This window comes from Hemitrygon akajei, chromosome 4 (assembly GCF_048418815.1).
Source record: "Hemitrygon akajei chromosome 4, sHemAka1.3, whole genome shotgun sequence".
Lineage (NCBI taxonomy): Eukaryota > Metazoa > Chordata > Chondrichthyes > Myliobatiformes > Dasyatidae > Hemitrygon > Hemitrygon akajei.
The window spans coordinates 104,318,377-104,337,570 of NC_133127.1; the positions used below are offsets into that span (position 1 = coordinate 104,318,377).

A 19,194-nucleotide genomic window follows, 5' to 3' on the forward strand; every position below is an offset into this window, starting at 1 on the left:
CGATCACCAATCCACCCCACTCCACCCCCATCAATCACCAAACCACCCCACCCAACTCCATCGATCAACACACCACCCCCATCAATCACCACCCCACCCACCGCCATCGATCACCAATCCACCCTATCGATCACCAATCCACCCCACTCCACCCCCATCAATCACCAAACCACCCCACCCAACTCCATCGATCACCACACCACCCCCGTCAATCACCACCCCACCCACCGCCATCGATCACCAAACCTCCCACCGCCATCGATCACCAAACCACCCTATCGATCACCAATCCACCCCACTCCACCGCCATCAATCACCAAACCACCCACCGCCATCGATCACCAATCCACCCTATCGATCACCAAATCATCCCACTCCAGCCCCATCAATCACCAAACCACCCCACCCAACTCCATCGATCACCACACCACCCCCGTCAATCACCACCCCACCCACCGCCATCAATCACCAAACCACCCACCGCCATCGATCACCAAACCACCCTATCGATCACCAATCCACCCCACTCCACCCCCATCAATCACCAAACCACCCACCGCCATCGATCACCAATCCACCCTATCGATCACCAAATCACCCCACTCCACCCCCATCAATCACCAAACCACCCCACCCAACTCCATCGATCACCACACCACCCCGTCAATCACCACCCCACCCACCGCCATCGATCACCAAACCTCCCACCGCCATCGATCACCAAACCACCCTATCGATCACCAATCCACCCCACTCCACCGCCATCGATCACCAAACCACCCTATCGATCACCAATCCACCCCACTCCACCGCCATCGATCACCAATCCACCCTATCGATCTCAAATCACCCCACTCCAGCCCCATCAATCACCAAACCACCCCACCCAACTCCATCAATCACCACACCACCCCCATCAATCACCACCCCACCCACCGCCATCGATCACCAAACCACCCCCATCAATCACTACCCCACCCACCACCATCAATCACCAAACCACCCTATCGATCACCAAACCACCCCACTCCACCCCCATCAATCACCAAACCACCCTATCGATCACCAAATCACCCCACTCCACCCCCATCAATCACCAAACCACCCCACCCAACTCCATCGATCACCACACCACCCCCATCAATCACCACCTCACCCACCGCCATCGATCACCAAACCACCCCCATCAATCACTACCCCACCCACCGCCATCGATCACCAAACCACCCTATCGATCTCCAATCCACCCCACTCCACCCGCATCAATCACCAAACCACCCTACCCAACTCCATCGATCACCACACCACCCCCATCAATCACCACCCCACCCTCCGCCATCGATCACCAAACCACCCCACCCACCCCATCAATCACCACCCCACCCAACCCCATCGATCACCAAACCACCCCACCCACCCCCATCAATCACCACCCCACCCAACCCCATCGATCACCAACCGAACCCCATCGATCACACCACCCAACCCCATCGATCACCAACCCAACCTCATCGATCACCAACCCAACCCCATCGATCACCAACCCAACCCCATCGATCACACCATATTACAACCATCGATCACCAAACCACTCCCATCGATCACATCACCCCACCCCATCTTTTACCACACCACCCAACACCCATTGATCACACAACCCCCATCGATCACCACCCCATCCCACCCCCATTAATCACCACACCACTCCCATCGATCACTACACCCATCAATCAGCACACTACCCCCATCAATCACACTGCCCCACCCCATCGATCACCAAACCTCCCCCATCGGTCAAACACCACCCCAATCGATCATCACACCCCCATCGATCATTACACTACCCGTACTGATCACACCACCCCAGACCCATCGATCACCACCCCACATCCATTGATCACAACACTCCAATCGATCACCACCCCAACCCCATCGATCACACCACACCCCCATCAATCACCAAACCACCTCTATCGATCACCAAACCCCCCACATCAATCTCCACCCCACACTCATAGATCACATCACCCCACCCCCATCAATCACCACACCACCCTACAACCCCCATCGATCACACTTCCCAATCAATCACACCAGCCGCATCGATCATCACACTACCCCCATCGATCACACCATCCCAGACCTATCGATCACCAAACCACCCCATCAATCACCACCCCACCCCCAATCGATCACACCAGCCCACACCCATTGATCACCACCCACACCCATCGATTTCCACCCACCCCAACTGATCACCACAACACCTCCATCGATCACCATCCCACCCACTGCCATCGATCACCACACCACCCTATCGATCACCAAACCACCCCACCCACCTCCATCGATCACCACTCCACCCCCATCAATCACCACCCCACTCCACCACCATCAATCACCAAACCACCCCACCCAACTCCATCGATCACCACACCACCCCCATCATTCACCACCCCACCTACCGCCATCGATCACCAAACCACCCCACCCACCCCCATCAATCACCACCCCACCCAACCCCATCGATCACCAACCCAAACCATCGATCACACCAACCCAACCCCATCGATCACCAACCCAACCCCATCGATCACACCACCCAACCCTATCGATCTCCAATCCACCCCACTCCACCCGCATCAATCACCAAACCACCCCACCCAACTCCATCGATCACCACACCACCCCCATCATTCACCACCCCACCTACCGCCATCAATCACCAAACCACCCCACCCACCCCCATCAATCACCACCCCACCCAACCCCATCGATCACCAACCCAAACCATCGATCACACCAACCCAACCCCATCGATCACCAACCCAACCCCATCGATCACCAAACCACCCCACTCCACCCCCATCTATCACCAAACCACCCCCATCAATCACTACCCCACCCACCGCCATCGATCACCAAACCACCCTATCGATCACCAGTCCACCCCACTCCACCCCCATCAATCACCAAACCACCCTATCGATCACCAAACCACCCCACTCCACCCCCAACAATCACCAAACCACCCCACCCAACTCCATCGATCACCACACCACCCCCATCAATCACCACCCCACCCACCGCCATCGATCACCACAACACCCCCATCAATCACCACCCCACCCACCGCCATCGATCACCACTCCACCCCCATCAATCACCACCCCACCCACCGCCATCGATCACCACTCCACCCCCATCAATCACCATCCCACCCACCTCCATCAATCACCACCCCACCCACCGCCATCGATTACCACTCCACCCCCATGAATCACCACCCCACCCACCGCCATCGATCTCCACACCACCCTATCGATCGCCAAACCACCCCATCCACCTCCATCGATCACCAAACAACCCCCATCAATCACTACCCCACCCACCGCCATCAATCACCAAACCACCCTATCGATCACCAAACCACCCCACTCCACCCCCATCAATCACCACCCCACCCACTGCCATCGATCACCAAACCGTCCCACCCACCTCCATCAATCACCACTCCACCCCTCGTCCATCGATCACCACACCACCCCATCAATTACCACCCCACTCCACCCCCATCAATCACCAAACCACCCTATCGATCACCAAACCACCCCACTCCACCCCCATCAATCACCAAACCACCCGACCCAACTCCATCGATCACCACACCACCCCCATCAATCACCACCCCACCCACTGCCATCGATCACCAAACCACCCCCATCAATCACTACCCCACCCACCGCCATCGATCACCAAACCACCCTATCGATCACCAATCCACCCCACTCCACCCCCATCAATCACCAAACCACCCTATCGATCACCAAACCACCCCACTCCACCCCCATCAATCACCAAACCACCCCACCCAACTCCATCGATCACCACACCACCCCCGTCAATCACCACCCCACCCACCGCCATCAATCACCAAACCACCCACCGCCATCGATCACCAAACCACCCTATCGATCACCAATCCACCCCACTCCACCCCCATCAATCACCAAACCACCCACCGCCATCGATCACCAATCCACCCTATCGATCACCAATCCACCCCACTCCACCCCCATCAATCACCAAACCACCCCACCCAACTCCATCGATCAACACACCACCCCCATCAATCACCACCCCACCCAACTCCATCGATCACCACACCACCCCCGTCAATCACCACCCCACCCACCGCCATCGATCACCAAACCTCCCACCGCCATCGATCACCAAACCACCCACCGCCATCGATCACCAATCCACCCTATCGATCACCAAATCACCCCACTCCAGCCCCATCAATCACCAAACCACCCCACCCAACTCCATCGATCACCACACCACCCCCATCAATCACCACCCCACCCACCGCCATCGATCACCAAACCACCCCCATCAATCACTACCCCACCCACCACCATCAATCACCAAACCACCCTATCGATCACCAAACCACCCCACTCCACCCCCATCAATCACCAAACCACCCTATCGATCACCAAATCACCCCACTCCACCCCCATCAATCACCAAACCACCCCACCCAACTCCATCGATCACCACATCACCCCCATCAATCACCACCTCACCCACCGCCATCGATCACCAAACCACCCCCATCAATCACTACCCCACCCACCGCCATCGATCACCAAACCACCCTATCGATCTCCAATCCACCCCACTCCACCCGCATCAATCACCAAACCACCCCACCCAACTCCATCGATCACCACACCTCCCCCATCAATCACCACCCCACCCTCCGCCATCGATCACCAAACCACCCCACCCACCCCCATCAATCACCACCCCACCCAACCCCATCGATCACCAAACCACCCCACCCACCCCCATCAATCACCACCCCACCCAACCCCATCGATCACCAACCGAACCCCATCGATCACCAACCCAACCCCATCGATCACACCATATTACAACCATCGATCACCAAACCACTCCCATCGATCACATCACCCCACCCCATCTTTTACCACACCACCCCACACCCATTGATCACACAACCCCCATCGATCACCACCCATCGATCACCACAGAACAAATCCATTGATCACACAACCCCCATCGATCACCACCCCATCCCAGCCCCATTAATCACCACACCACTCCCATCGATCACTACACCCATCAATCACCACACTACCCCCATCAATCACACTGCCCCACCCCATCGATCACCAAACCTCCCCCATCGGTCAAACACCACCCCAATCGATCATCACACCCCCATCGATCATTACACTACCCGTACTGATCACACCACCCCAGACCCATCGATCACCACCCCACATCCATTGATCACAACACTCCAATCGATCACCACCCCAACCCCATCGATCACACCACACCCCCATCAATCACCAAACCACCTCTATCGATCACCAAACCACCCACATCAATCTCCACCCCACACTCATAGATCACATCACCCCACCCCCATCAATCACCACACCACCCTACAACCCCCATCGATCACACTTCCCAATCAATCACACCAGCCGCATCGATCATCACACTACCCCCATCGATCACACCATCCCAGACCTATTGATCACCAAACCACCCCATCAATCACCACCCCACCCCCAATCGATCACACCAGCCCACACCCATCGATTTCCACCCACCCCAACTGATCACCACAACCCCTCCATCGATCACCATCCCACCCACTGCCATCGATCACCACACCACCCTATCGATCACCAAACCACCCCACCCACCTCCATCGATCACCACTCCACCCCCATCAATCACCACCCCACCCACTGCCATCGATCACCAAACCGCCCCACCCACCTCCATCAATCACCACTCTACCCCACGTCCATCGATCACCACACCACTCCATCAATCACCACCCCACTCCACCCCATCAATCACTACCCCACCCACCACCATCGATCACCAAACCATCCTATCGATCACCAAACCACCCCACTCCACCCCCATCAATCACCAAACCACCCCACCCAACTCCATTGATCACCACACCACCCCATCAATCACTACTCCACCCACCGCCATCGATCACCAAACCACCCCACCCACCCCCATCAATCACCACCCCACCCAATCCCATCGATCACCAACCCAACCCCATCAATCACACCACCCAACCCCATCGATCACCAACCCAACCTCATCGATCACACCAACCCAACCCCATCGATCACCAACCCAACCCCATCGATCACACCACCCAACCCCATCGATCACCAACCCAACCCCATCGATCACACCACCCAACCCCATCGATCACCAACCCAACCTCATCGATCACCAACCCAACCCCATCGATCACACCACCCAACCCCATCGATCAGCACACCACCCCATCAATCACCACACCACCCAATTGTTCACACCAACCTCATCGATCACCAACCCAACCCCATCGATCACACCACCCAACCCCATCGATCACCACCACACCCCCATCGATCACCACACCACCCAATTGTTCACACCAACTCCATCGATCACCAAACCTCCCCCATCGATCACCACACCGCACCCATCAATCACACCACCCAACCCCATCGATCACAAACCACACCACACCCATCGATCACCAACCCACTTACTCACCCCCATCAATCAGAACACACCACATCCATTGATCACCACACCATCACCCCACCACCATCGATCACCAAACCACTCCCATCGATCACACCACCCCACACCCATTGATCACACAACCCCCATCGATCACCACCCATCGATCACCACAGAACAAATCCATTGATCACACAACCCCCATCGATCACCACCCCATCCCACCCCCATTAATCACCACACCACTCCCATCGATCACTACACCCATCAATCACCACACTACCCCCATCAATCACACTGCCCCACCCCATCGATCACCAAACCTCCCCCATCGGTCAAACACCACCCCAATCGATCATCACACCCCCATCGATCATTACACTATCCGCACTGATCACACCACCCCAGACCCATCGATCACCACCCCACATCCATTGATCACAACACTCCAATCGATCACCACCCCAACCCCATCGATCACACCCCACCCCCATCAATCACCAAACCACCTCTATCGATCACCAAACCACCCACATCGATCTCCACCCCACACTCATGGATCACATCACCCCACCCCCATCATTCACCACACCTCCCCAACCCCATCGATCACCACACCACCCTACAACCCCCATCGATCACACTACCCAATCAATCACACCAGCCGCATCGATCATCACTACCCCCATCGATCACACCACCCCAGACCTATCGATCACCAAACCACCCCATCAATCACCACCCCACCCCCAATCGATCACACCAGCCCACACACATTGATCACCACCCACACCCATCGATTTCCACCCACCCCAACTGATCACCACAACACCCCCATCGATCACCATCCCACCCCAGCCCAATCGATCACCAAACCACTCCACCCCCATTTATTACCACACCACACCTATCGATCACCACCCCACCCCACCTCCATCGATCGGCACACACCACACCCATTGACCACCAAAACACCCCCATCGATCAACACACCACCCCACCCCAATCGATCATCACACCCCAGACCCATCAATCACCACCTCACCCCCATCGATCACCACTCCAACCCACCCACCCCCATAGATCACCACAATCCCCGTCAAGCACCACCCCACCCCACCCCATCCCTATCGATCACACCCCACCCCCATCGATCACCAAACCACCCCCATCAATCACCACCCCACCCCACCTCCATCGATCACCGCACACCATCCCCATTGATCACACCACCACCCTCAATGATCACATCACCGCATCCCCATCGATCACCACCCCACATCCATTGATCACACCACCACATCGATCACCACCCCACCCCACCACCATTGATCACCACACCACACCCAGCGATCATCACACCACCCCCATTGATCAACATACCATCCTCATCGATCACCACACCAGCCCCATCAATCACCACACCACCCTACCTGATCGATCACCACCCTACCCCATCATTCACCACCCCACCCCATCATTCACCACCCCAACCCCATCGATCTCCAACCCAACCCCATAGATCACCACACCACCCCCATTGATCACCCCACCCCACCTCCATCGATCACCACCCCAACTAATCCTAAGAACTTTTCATAGGGGCACAATTGAGAGCATCCTGACTGGCTGCATCACTGCCTGGTATGGGAACTGTACCTCTCTTAATCACAGGACTCTGCAGAGAGTGGTGCAGACAGCCCAGCACATCTGTATTTGTGAACTCCCCACGATTCAGGACTTTTCCAATGACTGATGTGTAAAAAGGCCCCGTAGGATCATTGGGGACCCAAGCCATCCCAACCACAATCTATTCTAGCTACTACCATCCCGGGAAATGGTACCACAGCATAAAAGCTTCGGGACAGCTTCTTCCAGCAGGCCATCAGATTGATGAATTTATGCTGACTTGAGTGTACTCTATATTACACTGTTCTATTTATTATAAATTACTATGATTGCACATTTAGATGGAGACACAATGTAAAGATTTTTACTCATGTATGTGAAGGATGTAATAAATAAAGTCAATTCAATTCAAAGTTGTTGGGTTAGAAGTTGGACACAGAGATGAGGAGGGTGGAGGCAATTACTACAAGTTTGAGAAATTGATGTTCATGCCATCAAGATGGAGGCTACTCAGATGGAATATAAGGTGTTAGTTCTCCAACCTGAGTGTAGCCTCATCATGGCTGTAGAGGAGGCTATGGACTGATAGATAGATAGATAGATACTTTATTCATCCCCATGGGGAAATTCAACTTTTTTTCCAATGTCCCATACACTTGTTGTAGCAAAACTAATTACATACAATACTTAACTCAGTAAAAAATATGATATGCATCTAAATCACTATCTCAAAAAGCATTAATAATAGCTTTTAAAAAGTTCTTAAGTCCTGGCGGTAGAATTGTAAAGCCTAATGGCATTGGGGAGTATTGACCTCTTCATCCTGTCTGAGGAGCATTGCATCGATAGTAACCTGTCGCTGAAACTGCTTCTCTGTCTCTGGATGGTGCTATGTAGAGGATGTTCAGAGTTATCCATAATTGACTGTAGCCTACTCAGCACCCTTCGCTCAGCTACCGATGTTAAACTCTCCAGTACTTTGCCCATGACAGAGCCCGCCTTCCTTACCAGCTTATTAAGACGTGAGGCGTCCCTCTTCTTAATGCTTCCTCCCCAACACGCCACCACAAAGAAGAGGGCGCTCTCCACAACTGACCTATAGAACATCTTCAGCATCTCACTACAGACATATAATGGAATGGGAGCAATAAATAAAATTATCAGTGGAACTAGAAGGTCCAACACACTTAACCTCCACCAAGAACGATTATCTTACCATCCCATGCCTGCACTTTGGCAAGTCCGATCATCTGGCTGTACTTCTACTCCTGATGAACATGCAGTCCACAGCACCAGTGTAAGGACTGCTAAGTTATGGTCGGTTTCAGATGACTGCAGGGTGATTAACATTGTTCATTGCTCAAGAACAATAGTGAGGACAGGCCAGGTGTTTGCTACCATTCTCGAATAATGTTATGTTTTATAACTCCAATACTAAGCAAAAGCAAAATATGCGAGCCAGGGAAAATGTGTTTACTTTGTTTTGTCTTTTTTAGTGAGGTACATGCATATGACATGACGATGGAGGCCATTGACGTACTTTTACATATAGCTCATGATGAATTATGTACACAACAAAGAATGCTTAATCAAACCATAAACTTACAATACTACTCAAATATTACTAAAATATTAAATACACAACATTCCTCACTCCTTAACACTAGCTATAAACCACAACTCAATATGAAATGCATCTCAACATATATATAATATATAAAAAATATATATTTAAATATATATATCTATGTGTGTGCGTGTGCGTGTGTGTGTGTATGTGTATAGAGCTACTATAAAAACATCCACAGCATAGTAAATTTTAAATTGTCACATTCAATCCTAAAAATTTAACCACTGTGTAGAATTTTTACTCTTTTGGGATAATGTCTTCCCTGACTCTATTTTGCAGGTGAGACTTGTGGTGATGAAACAATCTCAGGTTCTGGGGCTTCCTCCATGGTGGTTGTAAGGTTGACTCTGGGACTGCAGGAAGTGGTTCTGACAGCTCTGACTACCACTTTTCTCTAACAATTGACGCTGCTGTCCTTGACTGCTTGCAATGTCATCTCCTGATGACATCAGACATGAGCTCCACTGTGTAGACCAGCCCTCCAGTTCTGTATTCAATCTTTCCAAATGCCTACATGTGATCATCTCTGCAGTTCCTCACTAGAACTGCTTGTCCAGGAGTGAAACATCAGATCTCCTTGTTGGAGAAGCCCTCAGTTGGACTCTACTGCTTGTCCTGCATACTCCTTCTGAGACTGGGTTTGAGGAGATCCAAGGGTGAGTGCAAGGGATGATGCAGGAACAGTATAGTAGGTAAGTAGTTGGATGTGAGGTGTGCTGCTTTGCGATATGCAGAGGAAATTCAGTGTCACTGTGGTATATTCTACTGACATTGCTTGCAGTGCTTTCTTTAGACTCTTGACAAACCTTTCCACCCTGCCCTCAAATTTAATTGGTCCATGTCTGATACTTCTCTTTCTTGATTTCTCTATCTCCATCTCTGAAGGCAGACTATCTGTTGACACCCTTTACAAACCTACTAACTCTCAGTTTTCTCGACCACACCTCTTCCTATTCCCTTCTTTCAGTTCCTCCTTCTCTGCCACATCTGTTCTCAGGATGAGGCTTCCATTCTGCAGTATCCAAAATATCTTTATTTAAAAAAATGGAGTTTCCAATCTACCACCATCATTGCTGCCCTCACCTCCTCCATTTCCCACACAACCCATTGTCCCATCTTCCTGTCATCCCTTGTCCCTACCTAACACCCTATCAGCATCAGTATCTAAAACATCATTCTTGACAGCTTCTCTCATTTCCAATGGCATCCTACCATGAACCACATCTTTCCCTCCATTGCTCCTGTCCACTTTCTGTAGGAATTACTTTCTACACATCTCTTATTCTGGGCATGAAGGGAAAATGCCGGAGATTGGGGCTGAGAGGGAAATGGATCAGCCATGATGAAATGGCTGAGCAGACTTAATGGGCCAAATTCTGTTCCTATATCCTATGATCAGCTTTTTACTTCATCTCCCCTGCCCAATGTGTATTGTGTACTGTTTTGTCAGCTGTTATTTATTTGTTAGTTTGTATATTTTAGAGATTCAACTTGGTAACAGACTCTTCTGGCCTAATGAGCCCACACCACCCACTTACACTAAGGTGACCAACTAGCCCTCCTATCTTTGGAAAGTAGGAGGAAACCGGAGCATCTGGAGGAAACACACATGATCATAAAAGGAATGTACAAACTCATTACAAACAGTGGGAGGATTGATTCTGAATGTCCAGCAATATAATAATGCTACACTAACAGCTCCACCACTGTGCTGTCCCCACAGAAAAGACATTGTCAAACTGGAGAGGATGCCTGGATTAGAGAGCCTGAGAGCTTGGCCATTTTACATCTTTATTTCTGGTAGTGCAGAAGACTGAGAGGTGACTTAGTAAAATTTTATTAAATTACGAGGAATGAGAATTTAATGGCTATAATGATAGCCATAGTCTTTACCTCAGGGTTGGGGAGCCCAAAGGTAGAGGGTACAGATACAGGATCAGAGGGAGAGATTTAAAAGAGGTCTGAGAGCTAACTTCTTCACATGGAATGAACTGTGAGAGGACCTATTTAAGGTGGGTATTTTTTTTAACATGTAAGGGAAATTTTGTAAAGGAAGGGTTTGGAAGGTTAAGGCCAATGAAGGCAACTGGGATTCTCAAGGAGGGTGATGTGGCCCTCAGGGCAGGCTGTTTATTATAGATTAATAGATTCATTTACATTATCATCTTTTAATGCAACTTTTAAATTAAACCAGAAAATTTGCTGTTCCTCTTCATCCTGAGACCATTCTAAATAAGTCTTTGTATTCATCAGTTTCCGAAGCTTGCAGAATCTCTGAGGAATGGTCTCCTTTGGGATTTTCTCCAGCAAAACAAGTATGGCAGAGTCATTGTTTTCATCAAATAGACGGAAGTGAGTATAGTCAAGCTCATACTTGCACCACTCACTCTGGACAAAATGTTGAGATAAAACGAACAATGTTTTTCTGCTTTTCTCAATGGATTCAATGATGTTGTCAATGATCCACTTCCCTGGAATGAAATCACGTTTATGAAGGCAGAGTGCCAGTGGCGGGTTAACACTTTCTAACTCTCTGACCAGGGAGTTTTCCACCCAGTCCGAGTCCATGTCGCTGTAGGAAACAAATGCATCGTAACAAATATCATTGCTCATCACTTTTTTTGGTTTCCTCTTTGCTCGTAGCCATGCCCAGGTCATTTGGAGGTACCAGATTCCATGATATTTGTAGCATGCCATCCCAGCCATTGTTGTTGCCAAAGACACACTCAGGCATACTATGATTATAGACCATGTCATATGACAATCAAAAAAGGAACGTTTAGTATTTTGCACCAGCTGTCCCCTGTGAGTTAGAGGGGAATCACATACATAATTTTGTGGTTTGTCCAACAGTTGTACTCTTTTGTATTGATTCATAAAAAGGAGGAATTCACATGAACAAATATAATTATTTTTTCCAGCCTCCAAAGATTCCAGCTCAATAAACACCATCAGTGCTTCGCTTGTCAGCGAGGTGAGTTTATTGCTACTGATCTTCAGAAGCCTCATCTTTGGTAAATTGCTATTGGCTGGTAAACTTTTAAATTTATTATTGGACACATCTAGAGTCTTGAGAGAAGGCAGACTAACTACAAAACTGCTGATGTCATTGTTACTTAAATCTAATATCTCAACAGTTGGGGGGAGACACTGTGATATGCTTTGTATATTACAACTTGAAAGATTCAAAAATTGCAGATTTTTTGGCCACTTACATGTTGCACCGTTTTCACTGAAGCTATTTTGGCTCAAATCCAAATGGGTAAGGGTTGAAAGTGTCGATAGTTTTGCACTTGTCGAACTGAGGGATCTTAATATGTTCTTTCTCAGAATAAGGTAATGTAGCATCGGATAAGCTCCAGAACAAGCCATTTCTTGCATTATTCTGTCATTCAGCAAATTTTGTGTTAAATCAAGATACTCTACACTTTTAAAATTTGTGGATACATGACAAGGCACCATAAATATATTTAGTTTTGTCAATGTAGCTCTTTTAATGGATTGCAATACTGGACTAATACCTGAAAGATCATAAAACTGATAAAAGTGTTTAATGGATATATTATTCAACGTTAATGAATGAAATGAGTTGCTTTTTACATCGTCTATCTTGGACCATTTCCCAGTTCCTGAAAGCACACAGTCCTTCACAACTATTTCTGATATTTTTGTGTTTTTTATCCATTTTATAAAGTTAAATACAGTTTCATCAGTAAGAAAAGTGTTTTTGAAAGTGAATTTCCTGAATGACGAATTGCGTGGAACAGAAAACAGCCGACTGTCACCATTGTCAGGAAATGTTAAATCTCTCAGCTCTAAGTGGGTGGTGCATCCTGACAAATCTACAAGAATCTGCCGAGCTTGGCCTGTCTTATTCAGAAATATGTTATGTAAACTTAAAACAGCATGGCTTATGTTTCTGAAATAACTGAAAGTTCCTTGTTGATATGAAGCCAAATTATTTGCTGTTAAAACAAACTCATCCAGATGTGTAATACCCACAAAGTCATCTTTGGCTAGATGGGATAGGAAAGGATTGCCAAATTCTAACCATTGGAGTCTTGAGAGACTTGAGAAGATTCTTTGCGATCCCAGAGTTGTGTACCTATTCCCTGAAAGGTTAAGATAATGCAATTTGTAAAATTGCTTAAACCAATTCAATGTCACTTTTGTTAACAGATTATCAGACAAGTCAAGACACTCCACTTCTGTGTTGAACTGGAAAGCATGATCAGTGATAGATTGGATCTGATTTGATTGCAACAGAAGTCTTTCAAGATCTCTATATATGATGAAATCTGTGTTATTGATCTCTGAAATGTTATTGAAAGACAGGTCAAATGTAAGCACCTTTTCAGACACAAGTGGAATATTCTCTAACTTCATTGAAGAGCAGTTACAGTAGTTGTGGGGAATACATCTTTGACACGTATTGTATGACTTGTCATCTTCTGAGAAAGTTGCAGGTAGAAAAAGGCACACAAGCAGTAAACACTGCGATGAAGCTCTCATTTTTCTCATTCACTGTGGTCTGAAATGGAAAAATTGTACCAAAATTAGTGCAGTGCAATAATGCTGGTCTCCTGCTACTCAATTGCATGACCTGACTGTTTTGTTGAAATCTGTAGGATGTATTTATAACTTTAGTACATTAAACATTTAGGGAATATTCTGAGTAAAGGGGTGAAATGTTAAAAGGGGAGGAGGGGTGGCATTACTGGTCAGGAATACTATTACAGCTGCAGAAAGGGTGGGTAAATGTAGCAGGATCCTCTTTTGAGTCAGTATGGGTGGAAGTCAGGAACAGGAAGGGAGCAGTTACTCTATTGGGGGTATTCCATAGGCCCCCTGGTAGCAGCAGAGATACTGAGGAGCAGATTGGGAGGCAGATTTTGGAAAGGTGCAAAAATAACAGGGTTGTTACCATGGGTGACTTTAACTTCCCTAATATTGATTGGCACTTGATTAGTTCCAAGGGTTTAGATGGGGCAGAGTTTGTTAAGTGTGTCCAGGATGAATTCCTGTCACAGTATGTTGACAGGCCGACTAGGGGGAATGCCATACTAGATCTAGTATTAGGTAACGGACCGGATCAGGTCACAGATCTGTCAGTGGGTGAGCATCTAGGGGACAGTGATCACTGCTCCCTGGCCTTTAGTATTATCATGGAAAAGGACAGAATCAGTGAGGACAGGAACATTTTTAATTGGGGAAGGGTAAATTATGAGGCTATAAGGCTAGAACTTGTGGGTGTGAATTGGGATGATGTTTTTGCAGGGAAATGTACTATGACATGTGGTCGATGTTTAAGGATCTCTTACAGGATATTAGGGATAAATTTGTCCTGGTGAGGAAGATAAAGAATGGTAGGGTGAAGGAACCATGGGTGACAAGCAAAGTGGAAAATCTAGTCAGGTGGAAGAAGGCAGCATATGTGAGGTCCAGGAAGCAAGGATCAGATGGGTCTATTGAGGAATATAGGGTAGCAAGAAAGGAGCTTAAGAAGGGGCTGAGAAGAGCAAGAAGGGGGCATGAGGCCTTGGCGAGTAGGGTAAAGGAAAACCCCAAGGCATTCTTCAATTATGTGAAGAACAAAAGGATGACAGGAGTGAAGGTAGGACCGATTAGAGATAAAAGTGGGAAGATGGGCCTGGAGACTGAGGAAGTGAGCGAGGTCCTCAATGAATACTTCTCTTCGGTATTCACCACTGAGAGGGAACTTGATGACGGTGAGGACAATACGATTGAGGTTGATGTTCTGGAGCATGTTGATATTAAGGGAGAGGAGGTGTTGGAGTTCTTAAAGTACATTAGGACGGATAAGTCCCCGGGGCCTGACGGAATATTCCCCAGGCTGCTCCACGAGGTGGAGAAGAGATTGCTGAGCCTCTGGCTAGGATCTTTATGTCCTCATTGTCCACGGGAATGGTACCGGAGGATTGGAGGGAGGCGAATGTTGTCCCCTTGTTCAAAAAAGGTAGTAGGGATAGTCCAGGTAATTATAGACTAGTGAGTCTTACGTCTGTGGTGGGAAAGCTGTTGGAAAAGATTCTTAGATATAGGATCTATGGGCACTTAGAGAGTCATGGTCTGATCAGGGACAGTCAGCATGGCATTGTAAAGGGCAGATTGTGCCTAACAAGCCTGATAGAGTTCTTTGAGGAGGTGACCAGGCATATAGATGAGGGTAGTGCAGTGGATGTGATCTACATGGAGTTTAGTAAGGCATTTGACAAGGTTCCACACGGTAGGCTTACTCAGAATGTGAGAAGGCATGGGATCCAGGGAAGTTTGGCCAGGTGGATTCAGAATTGGCTTGCCTGCAGAAAGCAGAGGGTCATGGTGGAGGGAGTATATTCAGATTGAAGGGTTGTGACTAGTGGGGTCCCACAAGGATCTGTTCTGGGACCTCTACTTTTTGTGATTTTTATTAACGACCTGGATGTGAGGGTAGAAGGGTGGGTTGGCAAGTTTGCAGATGACACAAAGGTTGGTGGTGTTGTAGATAGTAGACACAATAGACAATAGGTGCAGAAGTAGACCATTCTGCCCTTCAAGCCTGCACCGCCATTTTGAGATCATGGCTGATCATCCACTATCAATCCTGCCTTGTCCCCATATCCCTTGATTCCCCTATCCATAAGATACCTATCTAGCTCCTTCTTGAAAGCATCCAGAGAATTGGCCTCCACTACCTTCTGAGGCAGTGCATTCCAGACCCCCACAACTCTCTGGGAGAAGAAGTTTTTCCTTAACTCTGTCCTAAGTGACCTACCCCTTATTCTCAAACCATGCCCTCTGGTACTGGACTCTCCCAGCATCTGGAACATATTTCCTGCCTTTATCTTGTCCAATCCCTTAATAATCATATATGTTGCAATCAGATCCCCTCTCAATCTCCTTAATTCCAGTGTGTACAAGCCCAGTCTCTCTAACCTCTCTGCGTAAGACAGTCCTGACATCCCAGGAATTAACCTTGTGAATCTACACTGTACTTCCTCTACAGCCAGGATGTCCTTCCTTAACCCTGGAGACCAAAACTGTACACAATACTCCAGGTGTGGTCTCACTGGGGCCCTGTACAAATGCAAGAGGATTTCCTTGCTCTTGTACTCAATTCCCTTTGTAATAAAGGCCAACATTCCATTAGCCTTCTTCACTGCCTGCTGCACTTGTTCATTCACCTTCAGTGACTGATGAACAAGGACTCCTAGATCTCTTTGTATTTCTCCCTTACCTAACTTTACACCATTCAGATAATAATCTGCCTTCCTGTTCTTACTCCCAAAGTGCATAACCTCACACTTACTCACATTAAACATCATCTGCCAAGTATCTGCCCACTCACCCAGCCTATCCAAGTCACCCTGAATTCTCCTAACATCCTCATCACATGTCACACTGCCACCCAGCTTAGTATCATCAGCAAACTTGCTGATGTTATTCTCAATGCCTTCATCTAAATCATTGACGTAAATCGTAAACAGCTGTGGTCACAATACCGAGCCCAGTGGCACCCCACTAGTCACCACCTGCCATTCCGAGAAACACCCATTCACCGCTACCCTTTGCTTTCTATCTACCAACCAGTTTTCTATCCATGTCAATGTCTTCCCCCCCCAATGCCATGAGCTTTGATTTTACCCACCAATCTCCTATGTGGGACCTTATCAAATGCCTTCTGAAAATCAAGGTACACTACATCCACTGGATCTCCCTTGTCTAACTTCCTGGTTACATCCTCGAAAAACTCCAATAGATTAGTCAAGCATGATTTACCCTTGGTAAATCCATGCTGGCTCGGCCCAATCCTATCACTGCTAGTGTAGAGGATTGTTGAAGATTGCAGAGAGACATTGATAGGATGCAGAAGTGGGCTGAGCACTGGCAGATGGAGTTCAACCATCTGAAGTGTGAGGTAGTACACTCTGGAAGGACAAACTCCAAGGCAGAGTACAACATAAATGGCAGGATACTTGGTAGTGTGGAGGAGCAGAGGGATCTGGGGGTACATGTCCACAGATCCCTGAAAGTTGCCTCACAGGTAGATAGGGTAGTTAAGAAAGCTTATGGGGTGTTAGCTTTCATAAGTCGGGGGACAGAGTTTAAGAGACGCGATGTAATGATGCAGCTCTATAAAACTCTGGTTAGGCCACACTTGGAGTACTGTGTCCAGTTCTGGTCGCCTCACTATAGGAAGGATGTGGAAGCATTGGAAAGGGTACAGAGGAGATTTACCAGGATGCTGCCTGGTTTAGAGAGTGTGGATTATGATCAGAGATTAAGGGAGCTAGGGCTTTACTCTTTGGAGAGGAGGAGGATGAGAGGAGACATGATAGAGGTGTACAAGATATTAAGAGGAATAGACAGAGTGGACAACCAACGCCTCTTCCCCAGGGCACCACTGCTCCGTACAAGAGGACATGACTTTAAGGTAAGGGGAGGGAAGTTCAAAGGGGATATTAGAGGAAGGTTTTTTACTCAGAGAGTGGTTGGTGCGTGGAATGCACTGCCTGAGTCAGTGGTGGAGGCAGATACACAAGTGAAGTTTAAGAGATTACTAGACAGGTATATGGAGGAATTTAAGGTGGGGGGTTAAATGGGAGGCAGGGTTTGAGGGTTGGCACAACACTGTGGGCCGAAGGGCCTGTAATGTGCTATACTATTCTATGTTCTATGCTAGCAGAACATTTTGGAAATATTTTCTTATTTCCTCACAACATAGAAGGAAGCCGTATAGCTCATCAAATCTATGTTGGTTTATGAAACAAAACCATCTTCTCACTAATTGCTCTTTTAATTGATTCACCAGGCCATCTCAGCCCTTCTAGTCCGTGCCAAACGCTTACTCTCACCTAGTCCCACCGACCTGCACTCAGCCCATAACCCTCCGTTCCCTTCCTGTCCATATACCTATCCAATTTTTAGTCCCCTTTCATTCTATCACTCATTTTTAAAGATAATTATCCTCTCACACACATCTTCAGGATGTGGGAGGAAACCCACATGGTCACAGGAAGAACATACAAACTAGTCAAAAGCAGCATCTGACAGATGAAACTTGGTGACTGGATCTGTGAGGCAGAAAATCCCCTATAAATGCACAGTACTGTAGGATAGTGACCATAACCCTGCAAGATTCCATGTAATTACTGAAAGAGATCATTATTGTCCAGAAATAAAGGCCCTGAGTTTGGGGAGGGCCAACTCCAACATTATAAAACAAAACTCACGCTCCTCCAAACCACTCCAGATAAAGATCTTCATTCCTTCCATCGGTTTCTCCCACTTCGGCCCCTCCTGACTTTTCTAGTTCCCTTACTCTGACAATAAAACTTACTCCATTT

At 48.3% G+C, this 19,194-nt stretch overlaps 1 protein-coding gene across 1 annotated transcript; it reads right to left on the reverse strand.

The window, feature by feature from the left end:
* Window positions 1-9,980: 9,980 nt before the first annotated feature.
* tlr2 (toll-like receptor 2) lies at window positions 9,981-14,368 on the reverse strand. Its single transcript, XM_073043149.1, has one exon. It carries the CDS (start codon window positions 14,366-14,368, stop codon window positions 11,981-11,983), a length of 2,388 nt encoding a protein of 795 aa, XP_072899250.1. The 3' UTR covers window positions 9,981-11,980.
* Window positions 14,369-19,194: the final 4,826 nt, after the last annotated feature.

Coding starts and splice junctions, on each gene's coding strand:
- tlr2 (XM_073043149.1), bottom strand. CDS start 14,368: ATGAGAAAAATGAGAGCTTCATCGCAGTGTTTACTGCTTGTGTGCCTT.